General features: G+C 39.4%; 1 protein-coding gene across 1 annotated transcript in view; it reads right to left on the reverse strand.

The window, feature by feature from the left end:
• The window catches only part of LOC125240465 (mitogen-activated protein kinase kinase kinase 4), a 55,491-nt gene that overhangs the window by 33,749 nt on the left and 3,727 nt on the right, over positions 1–18,015 (reverse strand). Inside the window, 2 exon segments of the mRNA XM_048148360.1 lie at positions 1,905–1,999; positions 5,451–5,600. Of these exon segments, the coding sequence (XP_048004317.1) occupies positions 1,905–1,999; positions 5,451–5,600 (245 nt within the window).

Here is an 18,015-nt window from a genome sequence, read left to right on the forward strand (position 1 = left end):
CCGTGTCTCTTTTATTTACGCGGGAGTGATTATCTTTTGTTAGTTTTTATAGCCCATAGCGTACTAGCTCGCGGTGGGACCAGTGACTTAAAGCTCGGCCACACATGCGCGTTTTGATAGCGTAGGCGGAGCGGTTAGCGGAGCGTCAGCGGTGCGCCGGACGAACGCTGGCGTTGCGCCCAGCGGACGCCGGCGGGAACTAACGAGCGCTGATTGCGAGCGGAATGCGCGCGGATTGCGAGCGGAACGCCAGCGTTCCGCCGGCGCACCGCTATCATTGCGCTCCGCTAACGCTACGCTATCAAAACGCTTTATGTGTGGCGGAGGCTTTAAAACTTGACAAAACGAACCAAAATTACTTAATTGGACGTGGTATGATTGTATCGGCCGTTCGGCGCATTCTTATGCGTACCATTGCGTATCCGTTGCATCGAGTTATGTTTATTTGGCCCTAACATTGTTAACAGTGTATTTTGATATGCTACTAAAGCATAGATTTACTCATTCAGTGCCGATGACCCCATCGGGTTTTTTAATAATTTTGTTCTCGGGCCGGACGACCCGATATTCGGCACTGTTATTGACGAGAAAACTACCATATTGTCTAAAAGATAGAAATCCAAAGAGGAAGTATAAAAGTGGATTACTGTAACTATAACCTAAAAACAAAATTAAAATTTAGAAAAAACCCCAGACTTTCATGAAACATGGCCAAGAACACTCCCGACCAACTCGGCTTTCAAACAAAAAAGAAACGAAATCTAAATTGGTTCATCCGTTCGGGAGCTACGATGCCACATAGACACACACAGACAGACAGACAGACACGTCAAACTTATAACACCCCGTCGACCGTGCCATCTCTCGACACAGGATTAAAAACTTTTGAACCTCAGTTTTTACCCGACTACGCCAACGCAAAAGGGGGTTTATGACAATTTGGCCCATATTCTTACAAATAACTATTAAAGATAGGCAAATAATATTTTTTTCTGATAGTATACGTTATAACGATTACGGAAAGGTAGCTCTTTTATTTTTATTTCGCATATTTTATTTAGTATCTATTTTTAATTGACCAAAATGACATTTGTGAAACTTGATATGTGATTGTGACCTGGTGCTTATTTGACCGGGTGGCAATTAATGTGTTAAGGCTGCTTTCAAAAAAAACGTCAAAAGAATGTAAAATTGATAGTTTTAGTCGGTGAAATACTTCACTTGCCGTTATCCAATAGATTTATTTAATTCAAGTTCCAGTTAGAGCATCTTATTATCTTGATTTTTATAAGACTGGATTTTTGAAAACTAACTCACTAAATTAATTATGAATTTTTCTCTAATGCACGTTTAGAAAAACGCACGTATAGAGCTGAATCAGTCGATCTTATTTGTAAAATTTGGACAATTTTGAATATTAGAACGGGTAAATTTATAATTCGTATATCCTGTACCACAATCATTTCAGACTAGATTTTTATTTTAAGTTTTTGAAAAAGAGTAAACTAGCCTAAGGCGAATTCAATTTTTTTCAGAAATTACCTAAAATTAAGTGACAATTTCTTTGAAAATCTACATCACATCGAAGTAAGTTTTGTACTAAATTAATCTGCAACGTTTACTTAAATTGCTGTAATGCCTTAGTGATTATAAATTGCTATTATTGATTTTTGCCAATTTTTTGAAAACGAGCCTTCACCGGTACAATTATTACCACTTTTGGACATTTTCTCATATTTTGTTAGACCAAGTAGAAAAAGTCCTATAATGTGATATATATTTATAAACTACTCACAAAGCCCTTTAATTTGATACCACACACGGTATGATCGAGCGCTCGGTTGCGATTTCACTATTTTTAACACGAAAGCCCTCTTAACTTCAATATACATGACAGTATTTACCTGGTATGACAAGAGAATCGTTGGAAGACACGTAGACAGTTGTGTTTCTTCTGTCACGCATCATTTTCTGGAACCTCGCCTCGTCAATGTTTTCCCTGACAAAAACACAACACCTTACAATCTGAATGTATAATAATACAATAGCCTTTATTGCGTACATAACTATTAAAGCTCGGCCACACTAGCGCGTTTTGAGAGCGCAGCGTTAGCGGAGCGCAATGATGGCGGTGCGCCGATGCGCCGCCGATCCGCGCGCGTTCTGCACATGGTAACTTATAAGCCCATACTTTGCAACTCTAAACTTCTAATAAGTATTGAATGACACATAAGAAATCAAAACGACATTTTGTAATAAAACAACTAGCTAAGTGGTTAACATATAATCCATATGCAGACAAGTCCGCTCACAATGCGCTCTGAATGCGCTTGCATTCTGCTCCGCTAACACTACGCTATCAAAACGCCCTAGTGTGGCCGAACCTTTAGAGTCTGTTTGGAAAGAGAAGAGTCGTGAAATGTATGGGCTCCTAATACATTCCACGACTATTCACTTTCCGAAAAGACTATATTAAATTTATTAGACTGCTAGGCTTTGCACAGCCAACTTAATTCTACGAGTATCAATTAGGCAGCCCGTCCTTTTCTTATTATTTCAACCATTTGGACGAGATATTTGTTTTGTAGCTGAATAAAATGATCTTCCCCTCAGAGAAACTGGCAAACAAAAGTGGTTTTAAGCGAATCCATATGAATATTATAAATGGGAAAGTGTGTGTGTCTGTTTGTTTGTTCAGCCACATGTGGGCTCTAGTTTTTTTATTTTATTTATTAACTCCTATTTTTAACCCCCGACGCAAAAACGAAGGGGTGTTATAAGTTTGACGTGTCTGTCTGTCTGTCTGTCTGTCTGTCTGTCTGTGTGTGTGTCTGTCTGTGGCATCGTAGCTCCAGAACGGATGAACCGATTTAGATTTAGTTTTTTTTGTCTGAAAGCTGAGTTAGTCGGGAGTGTTCTTATGCATGTTTCGTGAAAATCGGTCCACTATGTGGCGGTCGGGGGTTTTTTCAAAATTTTAATTTTGTGTTTATATTTGACCACTCACTCTCCATAGCAATTAACAGCAATCACACCGCAGTCGAGAGCCATAAGTAGGTGATAAGATAGCCCACATGATAACGCGCACGCCAATAATCATCTGGCGGACTGAAATATATACATGACTAAGCGGACATGATTTAGTCATCATATGTATTCGAACTAAATAATTTTATTGTTAGGCCGTTTTCACATTATTCGATCCGATATCGGATGTAGGAAGGATGTAAAATGTAAGATTTATGCGCTTCCAGGTCTTCATTTATGTATTTAATAGATCACTATTACTAAAAACGATATAAAACGCAAAAATTGCGGATTTAATGCCGATGGCACTTTCCTACAACAGTTTTTGTCCGAGGCACCATCGAACTGCCGATATCGGCAGGACGCTTCCGACATTTTTTGGCATGCCGGACCCCCCGCCAGTTGTAGGCCGATAATATTTGTTTGTGTGCGTATATAATGTATGTCGCCCTACGCGACAACATTTCCATCGTCATCATCTAGATGGCTGGCAGTCCTCAACTGTGCGTTTCACCAGAAACTTCCTGCCCCGCACAGCTAAACTGTGGAATGAATTGTCGCCTGCGGTATTTCCGGACCGATACGACCTTCAAATCTTCAAGAAAAGAGCGTACACCCATCTTAAAGGCCGGCAACGCACCTCCAACACCTCTGGTGTTTCGGGTGTCCATGGGCGGCGGTGATCGCTTACCATCAGGCGACCTGTCTGCTCGTTTGCCTCCTATCCCATAAAAAAAATGTATGTTTGTAGTGTGCGTGACAAAAATGGCGTCTATTAAACAGCTACTAATGATCGAAATTCAAAATAGTTGACGATTTCCATGGAAAAAAGAAGGTTGTAATGCATCGGTCCGAACTGCGGATACTAGTTTTTTCATCTTTTAGTAGATATAGTTGAATGTAAAATTATTTATTTTGCCTGACACTTTGAGTATTTTTTATGCTCGTTATTTTAATTTTACAATATAATATTTAAGACATAGTGCTTATAATTACTAATATAAAACATTTTTTAAATATTTTTTGATACAAAATCATACTTCATTGATTTGGAACAATGCGTTTTATCGGACCGACATCCGACACTATCGGAAGCGTTTATCGGATGTAGCATGTCGGTCCGACATCCGATATCGGATCGGATAATGTGAAAACGTCCTTATGAATTTCAGTTTTGATATCAGCTTTTATCGAAGACATTTTTGTCTGAACAGTCATCTTCTACACTTTTACTTTCTGAGATAAAAGGCAAACGAGCAGACAATTCGCCTGAATTATTTGATTGTTAAGTTAACTATTGGAGTCAGTTGAAAAAACGACATGTCATCGTTACCATCCTTACTATTACGTTCGCTAATTTTTACTTCATGGGATATTTCATACTTAAATGCTTGTATGTATAGCTCGAAAATAAACAGGTGCCGTAGCCGAATGGCATTTCTCCGACGCGAAATGAAAACGAAACGCCGCGAACAGTTAGTCTGGGTTTGTCGCGCCAATACGCACGAGCGATAGAGATATAAATTATATATTATTATACAAGGTGCTCGCGAGGAACCCGCATAACTTGAACCACGCGTTTCTGAGGCAAAAAGAAAGAAAAAATGTTATATGAATTTTAAAATATTTCGCCAAAAAAAAAATTTTTTTTTGTTTTTTTTCTACGTTTTTGGACGTATTTTCACATAAAAAAATTTTTTATCCATAAAGTTGGCAATTAAAATGAGTTCCTTCATTTATTTTTCTAAAAACCAAATTATTTGGAAGTTTTTCTTGTCACATTTTGACATCTATCAATGACTACTGTGAGACTATGCTCCACAATTGCGCATCAGCGCCGTTAAGAAACCTTTTCTACTGAGTAACAATACGGAAATGTTTTTTTTTAAATTGGCAATAACTCTGAAACTAAACGAAATCTAGTCTAAGTTTATAATATGACATTTTAGTCTTAAAATGTGACCAAGAATATGCCGTTAAAGTTATTTGGGTTCCTCGCGAGCACCTTGTATTATATTATAGATATTTACGAGCGTTTCGTGAGCGTTTGTGCCATTCGGCTACGCACCCAGGTTAGTTACATACATACATACATACATACATACAATTACGCCTGTATCCCATAAAGGGGTAGGCAGAGCACATGAACTACTAAGTTTCAGTGCCACTCTTGGCAAAAAGGAGTTGAAAGAAATCCAAATTGTGACATTACAGTGACAGGTTGCCAGCCTCTCGCCTACGCCACAATTTAACCCATATCCCACAGTCGACTTCTACGACACCCACGGGAATAAAGGGGGTGGTGAAATTCTTAACCCGTCACCACACGGGACTACAGGTTACAGGGGGTACAGGTTAGTTATGGTTTAGTAATTATTTCTACATTCCTCCCACCCCTCCTTAGAATCTTTTGGTTTAGTTACCTTCTCGCCTTCTCCTTTTTCCTGATAAGTGCCCTCGGTGGAGTGCTGCTCAGCAGGTCAGCTTCAGCCCCATCGCCGACGTCGTCGAGTAGGTAATCGGTGGAGCGACGCGACGGCGGCGGCCGACGCATTACCACGTCTGCTAGGTCACTGGAATGAGAAAAATTAAAATTTTGAAAAAACCCCCGACCGCGACATAGTGAACCGATTTTCATGAAACATGTCTATGAACACTCCCGATTAACTCAGCTTTCAAACAAAAAAAACTAAATCGAAATTGGTTCATTCGTTCGGGAGCTACGGTGCCACAGACAGACACACACACAGACAGACAGACAGACAGACAGACAGACAGACAGACAGACAGACAGACAGACAGACAGACAGACAGACAGACAAACAGACAGACAAACAGACAGACAGACACGTCAAACTTAAAACTTATAACACCCCGTCGTTTTTGCGTCGGGGGTTAAAAATATTGGCAAAGAAGTATAAAAACAATAGAGATTATTATGTATCGTTTCCAAGTAAAAAGACCAACTCCGGCCCTTGCCATAAGGACGCCTATAAAGATGCAAAACAAATTTCGTTTGTTACGGTAAGCAAAAAAAAGTAAATTTGACTCAAATTATTTTCTTATAATCATAAGGCCCTTGGCTTCGCCCTGTCAATGGACCTTCAACCTACAAGAAAAGAGCGTATACACCCATGTTAAAGGTCGGCAACACACCTCCAAAGCTTCTGGTGTTTTGGGTTCCCAATGAGCGGCAGTGATCGCAGGTCGCCTGCCTGTATGCATCGCTTGCCTCCTATCGCATAAAAAATGCCTGTTGTGAGAACGCATCCTTAGGGCCACTTGCACCAATGAAAATGGAGGGTTAACCCACCATTCTATATGGAATTTGACAGATGACAGTCCACTAACCCTGAGTTAAGTGGTTAGTGCAAGTGGGCCTTAGTGAACGCGACGAACGCTATCTCCTTCTAACAGGTTGGCCTCGCTCTTTCTTGTCCCTATAGGCTAGAAATTAATGGCCGACTGTGATTTTAAGACCTACAAATAAAGTGCTTATTAATTAATTGGTATTTATATCAAAACATCACACCTGTGAGACCTGCGCCGCATTGTATATATATATATATATATATATACGCTAGGTTAAATATTGACACGAGTTACGATTTAGTCTGTCATTCGTTAACAGAGATAAAATTAATTATAATCAATAAATTACAATAAAAGTCTGAACTATGTTTGTTATACGTCATAATCGCTAAGACGATAAGGACTAATAATAGCACTATTCTAAACTATTTCAGTAAACATTTTCAGTATGTTTGATGAATAGTCTCATTGTATGGAGGCGGAACAGATGGACTGTTTAGTGCATGCCAAGGTCTTCTGTAAATATAGTTTTTAAACGTTTTTTAAACGATAGTTACCTAGCAAATTCATCCAGTGTAGGCTTGTAAACTCCATTTCAGCATACTTTATTAGGCCCAGCGCCGACAACGGGCATGGTACAGCAGGGGAATCTTTGGGAAATTACTGATGGGGAGTCCTCATTATGTGACTTAGAGACATTTGACCACGATCACACCTGATGGTAAGTGATGATGCAGTCTACGGTGGAGCACGCTTACCTATGAGATACCTATTCACTTTGCTTTGAAGAGACCTGGATTGTACTCATGTGGAAACGCAGACTCAGGCAGGGCAGGGCATTCCACTCCTTGGCTTTTAGTATACTTGCTTGTTTAATACTAAGCTTGTTTTGTTTTAAGGCTTGATTTGGTTTTTAATATTTTTTGACACCTTGGAAACCCTGATTAGGGATGGCACTCCATTCCCAAGCACACCACGGTATTAATTCAGGCATTCACATTATGTACTTTGCCTCGTCATCCTCCTTGCGTTATTTGCCACGGCTCATGGGAGCCTGGGGTCTGCTTTATCAACTAATCCCAAGATTTGGCGTAGGTACTAGTTTTACGAAAGCGACTGCCATCTGACCTTCCAACCGGTAACTGGGTCGTATTGGAATTAGTCCGGTTTCCTCACGATGTTTTCCTTCACCGAAAAGCGACTGGCGAAATATCCAATGATATTTAGCTTAGCACATTGAGTTCCGAAACCGAACGTACTTTGCCTAGTACGTACATTAAATTTTGGTCTTGCTTGGCCGGAACTAGAACAAAGCGAAATCTCTTCGAATTTCAGCAAATATCCGGTTTGAGTCCGACCATATCAAACATTTCGTGCATTCTTTAAAGATAACATTTACTTTAAAATCAACACACGTAATCGTATATTATCTTTAGTAGTATCTTGATAAATTTTGCCTACTCTTGCCTACCAAATAGCGGTCTACATCTCCTCCTTCTTCCTCCTACCCTTATCCCACGTTATATGTCTTCCTCTTCCATTCTCCCCTATCTTTCGGTCACACAATCCAAATCTCTCATCATCAACATTCATCTCCAACATTATTTTGCCTTTACTCATCCCTCCTCATTACATGACCGCGGAAATAGCATGAAATAGCGGTCTACATCTATAGGTAACAAATCATCATAGTCATCATTTTACTCTCCTATCAGTGCTAAGCACGACCATACATAAACCATAGGCTTCTCTTCAGGTGCCGTAGCCGAATGGCATTTCTGCGACGCGCAACGAAAACGAAACGCACGGCCGGTTTCCATCCTTACTTGGTAGATATTCTGCGAATTCGCTTCTTCTTTTCTTATGCGCACTGCCAAGGAGTGGAATTCCTTGCCGGCGGCTATATTTCCGAGCTCATATAACCCGGCAACGTTCAAATCAAGAGTGAACATCTTCTGGGCGAGCTCACTCCATCGTAGGCTACGTCTTTGCCTACGGCTAGTCTGAGGCCAAGAGTAAGCCCATTTATAATTTTAAAAAAGGTAGTCTGGCTCTGTCGCGCCAATAGGCAGAGCGATAGAGATAGATATCGTGTAATTTGATGATCCGCTATAGGAGATAATACTTTGACATTAGATATTGATATTGTTTATTTTTAGAATTATTATGAAATTATTTATATTCTTGTATATTTGACGATCGTAATATGAATTCTTGTAGATTGACATGCAATTTATACTGTAATTTGTATTATGAAATACATTAATCTAATCTAATCTAACTACGAGTGTTTCGTTTCGTGAGCGTTTGTGCCATTCGGGTACGTACCCAGGCCCCGTAGCCGAATGGCATTTCTCCGACGCCAAACGAAAACAAAACATAGTTCGGCTCTGTCGCGCCAATACGCAAGAGCGATAGGGATATTAGGGATAGATATCTACTAGCGTTTCGTTTCGTGAGCGTTTCGTGAGCGTTTGTGCCATTCGGCTACGCACCCAGGTATACGCTACTTCGTCTTCCTGGGCTAGTTTCATCCTGCAGTGTCCCGCCATCTTCAATGCTGTGCTTCTTTCATCCGAATACTGTCAAAATCCGTAAACATTATACAGTGGCCTATTTCACAAAAATGATTATTGTCGCCTGACAGTGACAATTCGCCGTTCATTGCCTGTTTAACAAGGAAATATAGACGCTGAGTAACGATGTTACTTATCAACCCAAAAATAAACCCGGAATTATCAGAGTCAAGTGTCAATGTCGTGAGGAAATCGGAGTGATTCCAATAATGCCTAGTTACCCTTCAGGTTGAAAGGTCAGATGGCAGTCGCTTTTGTAAAACTAGTGCCTACGCCAAATCTTGGGATTAGTTGCCAAAGCGGACCCCAGGCTCCCATGAGCCGTGGCAAATGCCGGGGTAACGCAAGGAGGATGATGAAGTGTCAATGTCACTGTAGTGAAATGTCTCACAGGTGTTTGGACTTTAGTATAGTAGGAAAACTTGTATGTAGTAGTAATTTACGATATCATAGAACAACGGATTGGTCCCAGTAACCTACTAATCATAAATCGTACGTAGGTCAATTAGATTAGATGATATCTTAAGTACCTACTCGGTAAATTTACATGAGCATACGATATCCATTTAATGCCTTAAATCCATACTAATATTATAAATGGGAAAGTGTGTGTGCCTGTTTGTTCGTCTTTCACGGCAAAACGGAGTGACGAATTGACGTGATTTTTTAAGTGGAGATAGTTGAAGGGATGGAGAGTGACATAGGGTACTTTTTTCTCTTTCTAACGCGAGCGAAGCCGCGGGAAAAAGCTAGTATTAAATATATAAACATTGGTATAACGGTGGTACGCTTAGCCTATGATATAAAATAAAGATACAAAAAGTTGTAGGAGTGTATTTCTTTAGCGGAATGACGGAGTCACGTGTTTTGGTTTGTTTACATTGTATGCCAATGCCATTAAAATAGACTATGGATAGTTAGGTTAGGCTAGATTGGTTAGCGGCAACCCACAATCCGGCGACGCACGTCGTAAGACGCGGAACGGCCGTCAGCGCCACGCCGCCGCCGCCGCCAGAGTGTGATTTAAAAAAAAAGTCTCCTCAGTACATTTTGTATAGGAAGGACGTAAGAGGCGCCTCAAGCGACGCGTCGCTGAGGAGTGAGGAGACGTATTTTTAATTACACTCGGGCGGCGCGGCGCTGACGTCTGTTCCGCGTCTTAGGACATGCGTCGCCTGTGTGTGGATAGTCTTAGGCAGGTAGCACTTGTTATGTTGACATTGGCACGCTAATGGTTATTGACCAATTACACATAAATCATTACCAAGAAAGACTATACCTAATGGTAACTGATGGTAAGTAGGTGGGTGGAATGGATAGGTACCCACAGAGCGGTGTGGTTTTTAGGGTTCCATCCTTCGGCTCGAAAGGGTATAAAAATGGAACCTTTCTAGGATTACTTTGTTGTCCGTCTATTTGTATGTCTGTCTGTCCAAACCTTTTAAGCGCGGAGGTATGAGGTATCAAGTTGATAAAAACATAATTGGAAATGAAAATGCTGGAGTTTAATGTCCCCACAAAATTGCCAGCAAATTGCTATAGTATCTACATGTCCGTAGGTACTTAACTACAAAAGCAAACCTTATATTTTTGACAATTAGGTGATTTTTTGTTAACAGTACAAGTGCTGGTACAAAATATTCAAATCATGATTGTCCGTAACCATCAATGTTAAGTCCGCAGGGTCACGGTCAACCGTAATTCACAAATTTCACAACATAGTGTAAATAAAGACCTACTCGTAGTACTCGCATCGTACTATACTAATCACGAGTCACATTGCTATCTCGCCTCTCTTTCGTGCTTATACAAACCCAATGCTATAGAAAGAAATGGATTCAAACCAAACTTTATACATAAAGTTCTGGCGGTTTAGAACTTGAGTTCTCGCGCGCGAAGCCATATACCTCTAGATCAAGCGCGATTTCAAGTAATGTCATCATCACCTTCATCATTTCAGCCATTAATCGCCCACTGCTGAGCATAGGCATCCCTTCGTGTACGCCACTTATCCCGGTCCTGGGCTAATCTCATCCAGAAGTGCCCCGCAGTTTTTCGAATGTCGTCCACCCAACGAGCCAACGGATGCCAGGCGCTTCTTACATCCGATAGCGACCACCAAGTGAGGTGCATATTGTTAAGTGTGTCATAAGGGGAAATGTGTCCGGCCTTCACATTTGGCCTGTTTAATCAATATTTAAAAATATTTTAAGCGGGTTACTCACATATATTGAACCGAAACATGTCGAACGCTATATCGACTTAATACGTGAGTAACCCGCTTAAAATATTTTTAAATATGCATGAGTCTCACGGGAGTTTTATAGTTAAAATTGTTTAATCAATGACCAGATTTCGGATTACCATTATCTGGCATAATTTTTTTAATCATATTTTACCTTCGCATAACAACGCTTGGCAGAATGACTTTTTGCATACATTTCTTGGCATACTGTCATTTTGCAGAATTATTTAAAGCAGAGTAATACAATGGCATAATGGTAAATGGTATACAGTCGTATAATCGATTGTTTTGTCGAAAATTGCTTCGCATTCTATTGACTTGGCATTCTGTCATTTCGCACAATTTTCTTAGGAAGAATAATACATTTGGCATAATGTTAATGCGCAGAATAAGTCACTTATGTTTTTTGCATTAAAAAGGGTTTTCTGGTTTACTTACTGTCAACCTAACACGCTCCTCCTCGCTTCACTCGTCGTCGCCTAAACCGACTCTGTGACATATAAGATTTCTGTGCCGTGTGAGTATTTTGTCTGGATAGGGATTCTAACCTAATCTACATTTCTGGCACCATTTTTTTGAGTAACTAGGTATACAACCTGTTTCCGGTATCACTCAAAACCTCAGACACCCCAACTGATTTTTATTTTTTTAAACTCATCTAGAGTATTCATCTTTTAATCTGATCGTTACTTTTTTTTTAATTGAATTTTAATTTTCTGTACAGCTCTACTTGACTTTTAGCTCTACACTCAATAAAATAATTGCTAACTACCATCATAAACCATAAGACTATTTATTTGTGTACGTTACTGCAACGACATAAGGTTTACCAATAGACAGCTAAGATGTCACTGTAAAACACTTTAAAGCTTTATCACAGTAAACTTCAAATTGGACAGGTAATCGCAGTAACTGCAGTAAGCAAATTTAAACCCAATATTCAAAATGACAAGGTTGTAATTAGGTACGAGTTCAATTTGTTATGACTTATGATAAACATTAAGATTAAACTGACAAACAACGTCAAACTAGTAGCGGAAAAAATAATCGTCCAAGTAACCAGCCAGTATTAATACCCCTAAATACTGAAAAAGGTAAACAACCTCTAGCAATGCGATATACACAATGTTGTATTACGAGTACAATAGAATGGGCACGTAAAAAATAACTAATAATACTAAGAAATATCCAAACTTTAATAGAGAGGATGGCTTTACTTTACCACCGGCTTGGGATCCAGTAGTACATCTGATAATGGAACAAGCACGACGAAGGCTGTGAGGCATTTGTGTTGTATGGTGGTGGACATTTGCAGTTTGTTTCTTTGTCAATTTTGTGTAGATTAATTGGTTAATTATTTTTTAACAGAGTAATGGTAAAATTTTTTGAATATTGTATAACTAGCTTTATTAATAGTGTGTGAACCTGCCTTAGAAATCTATATTATTTGTGGTCATGGTTCGTTAATATTTCTTGTAAGTGGGTAGCTTTTGCACATTTTAATTTTTCCTCAGTCACCCGTTGACCACGAACGCTGTAAAGAGTTCGAAACGTCGGGATGTATTTTAAATTCATTATACGCGATTTAATCCGTTTCCATAGTTTTATTTCATAATAATACTAATTTAAATAAAAATATTACCCCCATCAAGATATAGCTCAATCGATTCTACTCTCGATTCTGAACAAACTGTTTTCAGTTTTTTAGTGTTAAGTGAAACACGGTGTATAGTGGGTGATAGCTATCAAGTACGCGTAAGCGTGCGAGCAAGTACGCGTACTTAAATATTTCAAACCCCCAGATTTCATTGAGAATTAAATACGTTTATGACTAATTATGAGTAGCAAGTAGCAAAAGAATGAAAATTGAAATCGCAAAACCTCCTGTGACAGACTTCACCTTATGGCACACTTATCCGTATTGACCTTCATCATCCTCCATGCGTTATCCCGGCATTTGCCACTGCTCATGGGAGCCTGGGGTCCGCTTTGACAACTAATCCCAATTTGGCGTAGGCACCAGTTTTACGAAAGCTACTGCCATCTGACCTTCCAACCCGGAGGGTAACTAGGCCTTATTGGGATAGTCCGGTTTCCTCACTATGTTTTCCTTCACCGAAAAGCGACTGGCAAATATCAAATAAGCACATAAGTTCCGAAAAACTCACTGGTACGAGCCGGGGTTCGAACCCCCGACCTCCGGATCGAAAGTCGCACGCTCGTACCGCTAGGCCATCAGCGCTGTCCTTATCCATTGACCTTACTGATAGCAGCTATTGGCAACGTGCGTGAAGGAGTGAGACAGTTGTCACAAATACAGTAATCTTATGAATATGACCAACATTAATGCTAAGGCGGTCGTTGGAGTTACGTAATAATTTAACTCCATCCATAAGATTTAACATAGAATATTTATAACATAGAAAATTAGCCGGCAGCACCAATTGTGCACTTTACGGAGTAGGTACGTTCAACAAATTTGAATCATAGGCCACTCTAGAACCCTGTCTTATTGACACCGTGCTTTATTGGCCATAGAAGTTACTTTTGACGTTGACTGTGAAAAGGTTCTACAGTAGCCTAGGATTCAAATTGGTTGACTGTACCTACGATCGATGCGTTATGTTATGAACCGACTTTCTGACTTTCAATCTCAATATTTGACGGGCTGTTATGGCGTCCGCCGAACTGATAATCAGTCCCTTAAAGGGTTGAATATAGGACTGACTGTATTTATTTAAAAAAAATTATATGTAGACACAGTAGCAAGCGGAACCTAGTTTAACAAATCCATACTAATATTATAAATGGGAAAGTGTGTGTGTCTGTTTGTTTGTCCGTCTTTCACGGCAAAACGGAGCGACGAATTGACGTGATTTTTTAAGTGGAGATAGTTGAAGGGATGGAGAGTGACATATAGGGCTTGCAATATCGGACGATTTTCAATTCCGGAACTGGTTTTCGAGATTGGACTTCAATTCCGGAATTCCGGAACTAGTTCCGGAATTGGACAATTTTTTTTCGTTTTGTTTTCTGGTGGATTTCTGATGAATCAATCAATCAATCAATCAAATATTTTATTTCTTAGAATGTGGTACATTGTAGGTTGGTAATACATTTTTGATCAGCACATCCTGCCACATACGGCATAGAAATATTAATGCATGCATGTCATAAAATCAAGTCACTTGCTTATATAAAAATTATTCTTTAAATATCATAATTATTAATTTTAAATAAAGTGTAATTATATTCAGGTTTCATAAAAAAAAAAAAAAAATACATTTATAATTAGTTCATATTCATATTATTTACAATTAGGCGGCATCTAAGAACTCTTTAATGGAGTAAAAACGTTTTTCAATTAAATATGCAACCAATTGCTTTTTAAATTGATGAAATTGAAGGTTTCTTATTTCAGACGGTATTTTATTGAATATCCTGGGTGCCATTCCAAAGAAGCTATTTCGCATTAATGCTGTTTTCATGAGTGGAATATACAACTGACCCTCATATTGAGGACGTATAGGTAGCCTACGTTTCTGTGTTACATAAATAAACAAGTCAGGATTTCTTTTTACAAAGAGAGCCACTTCAAGTATGTATAATGAAGGTAATGTTAGAAGTCTTAATGATTTGAAAAGTGGATAACAACTCACTCTAAAATGAAATAATACAATTTTAAATTATAATTTATTATTAATCGACGTTTAAGACAATAACTCCGTACCTAAAAGGCATATAACACTGCAATTTTCATTTTAGTAATTTTACAGGAAAGCCCATTTTGTGTCAAAATCGGTCTTGCTAAGTATTTCGAACAACAACAAACGATACAAACGAGGTTTTAGTGCCAGTTTTGTGATAGTAGTTAACATTAAAGTAAATATATTTAGCATTATTTAGCATTTAAGGGACAAGGGATGTGACCCTCGGTCCGGATCGTACCTGGTCCAACAGATCTCATTGGCTATTCAGCGTGGTAACGCTGCCGGTGTGATGGGGACATTTGAACCGGGTACGATTCGGGACGGTTTCATTTAGCTTAAAGTTATTATTTTATGTGTGACGAAGCCTGTTGCGGATATCATCATTGGTTTGTTTGACGAAGCATGTTGTTGATTTGGATTTGTGGCCACATGACGAAGCCTGCGTTGCGGATGAATTTTCGCATGGGAGTAGTGTTAAGTACTGTTTTATTTTAAGGTTGGATGTGTTCTTTGTCTTGTTTGTGTTCACGAATAAATGATTTTAAATTTTAGCATTATTATTTAATAGTATTTGACACATCAATCAGTAATAAAAACTACATATTTTAGACAAAAACTAAATAAACTACCCCAAATACAGTGTTTTCCTTCTGAACTTATTTCATATTTGAGGATTTACAGCAATATGGACGAGGACAACATTATTGTTTTATCAATTTAATCTAATAAAAACAAAGGTCTTAAAACTTTTAAATGCATAAATGATCGATTAAATGGTCGATTGTCCACCGAAATAATGTAAAAGTAATAATTTACAACAATAGCACAACGTCTTATTCACATAAATGTAATAAAATAAATATTGAATTACCTGTATCAGACTCGAGGCCCAAAAAGTCAGATTTCCTGATTTATACCTAGGTACATGTACATATAGACCTTGAATTCTTGTAAAAAATAAAGCATAGTTTTCATATCCACCATTTTCCATACATTGCAGTAAAGTCCACCAGTTTAGTAAAATATGCACACGTCTTTGTGAAAAGTGTATAAGTAACTACGACGTTATGCTTGTGAATGAATGTAATACCAAATACTACGTTTCGCATCTGAATTTAAGTTCGCAAAATCAGAAAGTGACAATGGTTAATATTAGCGCCATTAGCGGGTTAAAATTTAAAATTACACTATCTCGCTCTAACTAGCCCCTTTAGCCATAAAATAGGGTACTACCTGAGTCCGAGCAGTGTCTAACTTATGAATTTAGTGACATAGGCTACTTTTTGTCTCTTTCTACGATTATAAAATATGTTAGCCACCGTTTTGATGTATCGTAATATGTTAGCTTTGAGTTTTAACGTGAATAAGTGGCAGACGCCAAACTAATTAGCAAACAGTGTTATTCTAACCGGTATTTACGGTAAAACGTGTCAAGTCACGACCGCTTTTATTATGCTACCTTTAGAGTTTGCCCAAAGAAGCAAATTTAAATTGAGGAGGTAAATTATGAAAATTATCATAACAATTTGTGTCGCTTAACTTCAAACTCGGGTAAATCCATTTTGCTTTAAGGATGATTATGTATAAAAATATATACAATCTGAAAAAGAATCAACTTTAACAGAATGGATTTACCCGAGTTTGAAGTTAAGCGACACATTTGATGTTGCGCCCAGTGACCACTGGGGCTCAGTACAGTCACATCTCGGATTACTAGCGATCAAATATATGAAAGAGACGCGTTCCTAGCACACAGTCTAAGTTCGTGTAGGTGAACGCGTACTACGCTTGTATGAGTGAAATATGACAGGTCGACTGTTGCGTCGCGTTTTTGGCAAGCGGGGAGGAGTGGCCATACTGTACGATAGTACTCTTTATTATACTGTGGTACAGTCGCGATAAGATGAGATATATAGAAGCGCCAGAGGTGCTCACAAACATTTACCAGGATGACACTATTGTTACGGTTTCCCCAAACATCGACGCGGAATCGGGTTCATATCAAACTCACTAATAATGGCTAAAGTTGCATCAACCTTTCAACAGTGGTAGCAATGCCCGTTTTAGCAAGTCATCTTTATCAACAATGATGAATGATAAGATTGATAAGGTTGGTCATCCATTATGTAAATCTAAGGCTGATTATCCACTTCATCTAAGGGTGCACACCGCCCGCCTATGATAACGCGCCGCCGTTGGCACGCGTATATTTTAGGGTTCCGTACCAAAAAGGTACAACAGGAACCCTTATTTTATGTCTGCCCAGTCTGCCGAGTGCATCCAGGGTAGAGCCGAATGGCACTAACGCTCACGAAACGAAACTTTCGTAGATATCTATCTCTATCTCAGTTGCGCATTGGCGCTACAGAGCCAGACTACTTTCGCAGCGTGTTTTCGTTTCGCGTCGGAGAAATGCCATTCGGCTACGCACGCTGATCGGTGGGAAAAATTGGCTACTGATTGGACATCATCGATTAGCCGGGGGGCCGGGGCAGGGCAGACAAAAGAAGTGGCGGAATGACCCCGACGCACTTTGCAGCAACTGGCCGGAGCAAGAGGAGAAAGGCCTTTGCCCAGCAGTGAGATACAAAAATAGACTAGAAAAAAATTATATGATGGTCACTGCCCACGAACACCTCTGCAAAACCGGAGGAATTGAAAGTGTGTTGCTACCGATTATGGCCCTTATATTTATGCCCTTATTAAAAAAAAAAAAAAGGGTTCAAGACCCTGTCGGTCCGGGTCTATCGATACACACGCTATCACAGAATATATAATAGTACAAGTACAGAAGGCTCACTCCTTTGATGTTCACAAAACGCCGCCATTCTAAATTCTTACCTACATTAACAAACGGACCGCACGCGTGCAGACGACATTGAATTCTATTGCGCCGCGCGAAGGTCGTCGCCACTGAATGGGCCGCGAACTCACGGCCGCCGGCATGTACTTGTAGCGCGGCGAAAGGATCGCGGAGTGAGCCGCCCCTGACGCTATTCGCACGCAAGTCAGACACAGCCTGTAAATCTTTGCACATCTACATATTATAATGATGGCCGATCTGGCCTAGGGATAATAAAGTAACCCTGCCTGTAATGTAAAGCCAATGGCCCTAGGTTCAGTTCCGGTAAGGGCATCTAATTAT

The sequence above is a fragment of the Leguminivora glycinivorella genome, chromosome 2 (genome assembly GCF_023078275.1).
Source record: "Leguminivora glycinivorella isolate SPB_JAAS2020 chromosome 2, LegGlyc_1.1, whole genome shotgun sequence".
In the NCBI taxonomy this organism is placed as follows: Eukaryota; Metazoa; Arthropoda; class Insecta; order Lepidoptera; family Tortricidae; genus Leguminivora; species Leguminivora glycinivorella.